Below are 6,116 nucleotides of genomic sequence, written 5' to 3' on the forward strand. Positions count from 1 at the left end.
AATTGAGATTCATGAATTTATGTGGAGATTTTATCTTTAAATATTTGTACTCATTTTATTATTTTTATAAAATATAAAATCCTCCTTCTATTTATTAAAAAAACTATTCATTTTATTAAAAAATGTAAGATATTTTTAATGTTTTAATGCATAATTATTGTGTCTTTTTAAAAATGTTCTTAATAAATAAATCATTTTATATTTCCTTTAAAGTGACACACATTAATAAATAAGAATAAATATAAAAAATGGTGTTAACTCAAAGATAATTAATTACTTTATTGAATGATGAGATTTAGTTAAAATACTTTATATTTTTTGACAGAGGTGATAAACTTTATAAAACATATTGATTATCAATCTTAGAAGATTTAAATACCATATCACATTAATATTCATTTGGCATATCAATACATTACATGCAAGATGTAAGAAAATGTAGTGTCAATTTTTTGAAATATTCAAAAATAAAAATTTAAAAAACTCAATTATGTAGTTGTTTGTAATATTAATATCTTTATATTACTTTTTAAAAATAGGAAGAATTTCAGTAATGGCCCTTAGAAATAACAAATATACAAATTAAATTTTTTGCTGAAATGATGCAAATGGCTGGCTTCTTTTCTTCTTCTTGTTTTTTTTTTTAAAGTATCATTGTTGGCAATCACCAAAGCTATCATGCCAGTGTTAGTCATTGGAGTTCTGGCTCCGATGGTCAAATTTGATCAAATAGGTTAATGAGGATTTGAGCCTCTAACTTTTTGGCAGTGCAAAAGGTATCTCACCCTTGAACTACCAAATCCATTTGATTATATAAAACAAAATTATAATATACACAATGATTGTTATGTTTATTTTTATTATTTGTCCTTATTAAATGTTGGGATGTTTATTAAATGTCATAATATTTTTTTTTCAAGTAGTATATTCAATAAGGGTAAAATTTAAAGCTTGTTAAATTTTTAGATAGAGTTAATGAGATTGAAGATTTTTCTTAATTCAGTAAAAATGCTGAAAATAATTTATAAATAAAACCAAGGAGAATATATTACAACCTTTGTGAGTTTATGTAAGTTGTTGCCAATCATAGACATATTATTGTTTATATCACAACAATTATTTATAAATATTCGAGCATGACTTGTCTATACAGAAAAAACTTGTCAAGTTTTAAAACTAAATGTTTTTAATCTTTTAACAATTTATTCATTTAATATTAACAAGTTATCAATATTATATTAAAATAAAAAAATATGTTATAAATTTATTCTTAAAGCATTTGCATGGGTTGTGATTTGTCATTGATGTATTGTTGTTCATATTTGAACAATCATTTATAAATATTTAAAATGGCTTGTTCATACATAAAAAAGTTAAAACTCAACTTGTTCAATTTCTTAACAACTTATTCATTCAATATTTATAACTTATCAACATTATGTTAAATAAAAAATATGTTATAAATATATTTTTCAAGCATTTTCATTAATTTTGGTTAATCATGAACATATTATTGTTCATATTAAAATAATCACTTATAAATGTTTGAATAGTAAAAAAACACACACACACACACACAAGCGTGTGTGTCTTTTAATTCTTGAGGTTATTTTTTGTAATTTATTTCAAAAGTTGAAGGATCAATTCATACAACAAACAAGTTTAAGATTTATAGTGCTATTAAACCTTGTTTACGGAGTAATTGTCTCATTTACCTTTAAATAAATATATAAATTGAAATAAAATAACCACGAAGTATTATATATAAGCGTTAAATGCAAACATTCAAATAAAATTAGAAAGTATTGTGTAAAATATAACATGCATATTTCATAATGATTGATTCAATTGTAGCTCAAGTTATAAACTTTAATTCGATATAATTAAGTTCTTTTTATAATTTAACTCAGTTGTAATTTAATTCTTTAATTTTAACTGAGTACAACCCATATAGTTTTAGCTTTTTAGAAGCATTAATGGCTCTAATAATAATTTTATTCTATAAATGTAAGGACTAATATTATAAATAAGTAAAATTATAGGGATTGGGTTGTAAGAATGAAAATTTAAAGATTAATTTGTTTCTCTATAACAATAATTCAAAATTATAGAGATCAAGTTGAAGAGTTAAAATTTAGGAATTAAATTTTAACTAAATCAAAATTATAGGAATGAATTATTAAGTTTTTTTAAATTAGATTCAATCTTTTAAAACTTGTAGATATCCTGTAACCAGTGTTTTTTTTTTTGGCCTGAAATATCTAGGGTTCACTTCATAGTTCATGGCAAACGCATGTTGCAAATCTTCCTATCCTAGTATTTAAAATATTTATAAAATAAAGCACATTATTTAAATACCCAAATATCCCTCATCATATGTTAAACTCACGGGAGAATTTTATTCTGGCAACGATCTTTGCCTGGGACAAAGTAACTATAGCTGACCACTTTCGACGTCATATTAATCGGAGGCAGATGAATGATAAAATTTAATAATAACAATAATATTTTTTGTGGGACCTGCAGGAAATTTATCTTACATTAATCGGATTTGTTTTGACCTGTATCGTGAGAAGGATTAAAACGCCGTCCTTTTCAGTCCATGTCTCCGATTAAATCGGCGTGCCTTTTTCCTCGAAGCCACTTTCTTTCTTGCTTCGCCACTCCGTTCTGCCCACTGTGTCCCTTCTTTTTTAACCTAAGATTCAACCAAATGCACTGCAAAATCCAATCCGCCTCAAATTCACCCTCAACCACTAGCTGCCTCACTCTCTTCCGTCCCTCGCTTCTTCTTCCACCACACGCACACACACAATCTCTCTCTCTCTCTGCTTTCTGCCTCTCAGGCTTCTTAGGGTAAACCTGTGGATGAATGACGGACTATAGGTCGCCGCCGACGATGAATCTTTGGACCGATGACAACTCCTCCGTTATGGAGGCTTTCATGAGCTCCGACCTATCCGTACTCTGGCCTCCTCCACCTCAGCCCCAGTCCTCTGCTTCCAACACTACTCCTGGACCTGACCCCACCAAGCCCCTCTCTCAGTTTCAGTCTTCCACTTCTCTTTTCAATCAAGAAACCCTTCAACGGCGCCTCCAGGCCTTAATTGAAGGTGCCAGAGAGAGCTGGACCTACGCTATCTTCTGGCAATCGTCGTACGACTACTCCGGCTCGTCCTTCCTCGGCTGGGGCGATGGGTACTACAAGGGGGAGGAAGATAAAGGAAAAGGGAAGGCCAAAACGCTGTCGTCCCGGGCGGAGCAGGAACACCGGAAAAAGGTTCTGCGCGAGCTGAATTCCCTCATTTCTGGATCATCTGCTCCCAGCGACGACGCCGTGGACGAAGAAGTCACCGATACGGAGTGGTTCTTTCTCGTTTCCATGACTCAATCGTTTGTCAACGGCGACGGGTTGCCGGGTCAGGCCTTCTACAACTCCGCCCCGGTCTGGATCACCGGTGGGGAGAGGTTAGCGGCTTCAACCTGCGAAAGAGCGAGACAGGGCCAGGTGTTCGGGCTTCGGACTTTGGTTTGCATACCATCGGCGAACGGGGTGGTGGAGTTAGGATCCACTGAATTGATTTTCCAGAACTCGGATCTGATGAACAAGGTGAAAGTATGGTTCAATTTCAACAATCCAGAAATTGGTTCGTGGCCTCTCATGGCTCCTAATGCCGATCAAGGTGAGAACGACCCTTCTTCGCTTTGGCTTAACGATCCGTCTTCTGGAATTGAAATCAGAGATTCGACCAACACTACTGTTCCGGCTTCGGTTCCAAGCTCGAATAACAGTCACAATATTCAGACAATCGCAAAGCCAATGCAGTTTGAAACCCCAGTTTCGAGTACTTTAACTGAAGCTCCAAGTGTTGTTCATGTCCCGAACACTCAATATAGTAACCAGCAACGGCAAGCGGCACAGCAATCGCAGAGCCAAGGGTTCTTTTCGAAGGAGTTGAACTTTTCGGAATATGGGCTAGACGGAAATGGCCTAAAGAACGAGAATTTGCATTCCTTGAAGCCGGAATCAGGTGAAATTTTGAACTTTGGGGAGAGCAAGAGGAACTCTTATGGTGGAAATGGGAATTTCTTTACAGGGCAGAGTCCATTCGTCGCAGAAGACAACAAAAAGAGGAAGTCACCTACTTCCAAGGGCAGTAACGATGAAGGAATGCTCTCGTTCACTTCCGGTGTGATTTTGCCTGCTTCTAATATGAAGTCCACCGGCGGCGGTGGCGGAGATTCTGAACACTCGGATCTCGAAGCTTCGGTGGTGAAGGAAGCGGATAGCAGCAGAGTGGGAGAACTAGAAAAGCGACCTCGCAAAAGAGGGCGAAAGCCGGCGAATGGCAGGGAGGAGCCTCTGAATCACGTGGAAGCAGAGAGGCAGAGGAGAGAGAAGCTGAATCAGAGGTTCTACGCACTTCGTGCGGTGGTCCCAAACGTGTCAAAAATGGACAAAGCATCTCTCCTGGGCGACGCCATATCTTACATCAACGAGCTCAAGTCGAAGATCCAGAATCTAGAATTAAACACTAATGATTTGCAGAAGCAGTTGGATTCTGTCAAGAAGGAACTCGAGCTGGCCACTAGCAAAGATTCTCGCGCGCCTTCACCTGATAAAGAGCGAAAGGCCTCCAACAACCAGGCAAACAGCAAGCTAATAGATTTGGATATCGATGTGAAGATCATCGGGTGGGATGCAATGATTCGAATCCAATGCAGCAAGAGGAACCACCCAGCAGCAAGATTGATGGCCGCCTTACAGGAGCTAGACCTGGAAGTGAACCACGCGAGCGTGTCGGTCGTTAATGACCTGATGATCCAACAAGCGACAGTGAAGATGGGGAGTCGATTTTACACGCAGGAGCAGCTCCGGTTAGCACTCGCATCCAAGGTCGGAGATGCCCGATAGATTCATCATCCTCCACAACAATGGGGATAGGTTTTGATATAGGATTCTGGGACGATTTTAAGGCTTCCCGGCAGCTATCAATCCCTGTAAAAAAACCACTGTTCCATTATCTGTTTCGGTAGCTATATCTGTTTAATTCTGAGGTAATTTTCCATGGATTATGTGATGGGCAAAAGTAGGTAGCTCCGATGAAGTGAAAGCTGAGTATTTTGTATCAATATTGGCTGTTTAGATTGTACATATATTGTCATAAATCTGGACCTCATCAAATCTCTGCGTATTGTCCATCTTACCTGTAGAGCAGCGACTACTAGGAATATATATAATTATATATTATTCGATCATGGGTTCTTCATTTTGTTAGAAATGGAGAGCCTCATGGTAATTCAAAATTTCAAGATTTAAACTGCTGCTTCTTGTGAGACGGAAACTTTCTCGAGTCTGTATGAGTTCTGTTGAAGTAGCTTGGTCTGAGATCAAAATTTTAGAGTTAGAAATGTGTTGGGAAGACTGTGTGTTATGATTGGGTTTTGGTTGCACATAGTGATGGCGATTCCTTTTCAGCCACGTGAAAAATGCTTAAACCTTTCCCTTTCTGTTTCCATTGGTGCTTGTTTCTTTGTGAGCACCCACGTCTTGGGTCTATTTTCGTGTTTGACTTTGCTCTCGCACTGGGAAAGCTCGTCGTTTTTGTTTTTCGCAGTGTCTTCTTGGGGTTCTTCTTATGGCAATTGCAGATCAGTGAAGTGTTGACCCCGCCTCAATCCCGCCCATTTCAGCTCGGACACTGAATATTCACCGACATGATTCGTAGGAATATGGAAAGAAAAAAGCGTTTGATCCTGTTTTGCCCTTAACATTGGTCGGACATGAGGTTTTGCTTTGTGTTCCGGGAAGAGGTGGCTTCTTCTTTCCCTCGTGGTGGTTTTGGCTTCCCTCATTGGCTGGAAATAAATGTAATAATTGATCAGTAGTGATTGGTGGTTGAATTGAATCGCCACAAGCTGCTTTCCATTTATTGTGTGGGATTCATCGTCTTTAACGGTGTCCTAAATTCGATGCATGTTTATGACATTATGTCTGACTAAAAGAGGAAAATAGATCTGGCAATCTCATTCTTAATTTTCTCTTTTACCCCCTTCTGTTTTATTTACAAGTTCCTTGTAACGTCTTATTATAATTTAAAAAAAAATCTTAAAAT

General features: G+C 36.9%; 1 protein-coding gene across 1 annotated transcript; it reads left to right on the forward strand.

The window, feature by feature from the left end:
- The first annotated feature begins 2,674 nt into the window (after window positions 1-2,674).
- Window positions 2,675-5,185, forward strand: LOC129322686 (transcription factor MYC2). The gene has a single exon (XM_054969022.1). It carries the CDS (start codon window positions 2,873-2,875, stop codon window positions 4,913-4,915), a length of 2,043 nt encoding a protein of 680 aa, XP_054824997.1. The 5' UTR covers window positions 2,675-2,872; the 3' UTR covers window positions 4,916-5,185.
- The last annotated feature ends 931 nt before the right edge of the window (window positions 5,186-6,116 follow it).

The sequence above is a fragment of the Prosopis cineraria genome, unplaced genomic scaffold, assembly GCF_029017545.1.
Source record: "Prosopis cineraria cultivar Desert tree isolate PC_DT_omini unplaced genomic scaffold, ASM2901754v1 PC10, whole genome shotgun sequence".
NCBI lineage: Eukaryota > Viridiplantae > Streptophyta > Magnoliopsida > Fabales > Fabaceae > Prosopis > Prosopis cineraria.

Coding starts and splice junctions, on each gene's coding strand:
- LOC129322686 (XM_054969022.1), top strand. CDS start 2,873: ATGACGGACTATAGGTCGCCGCCGACGATGAATCTTTGGACCGATGAC.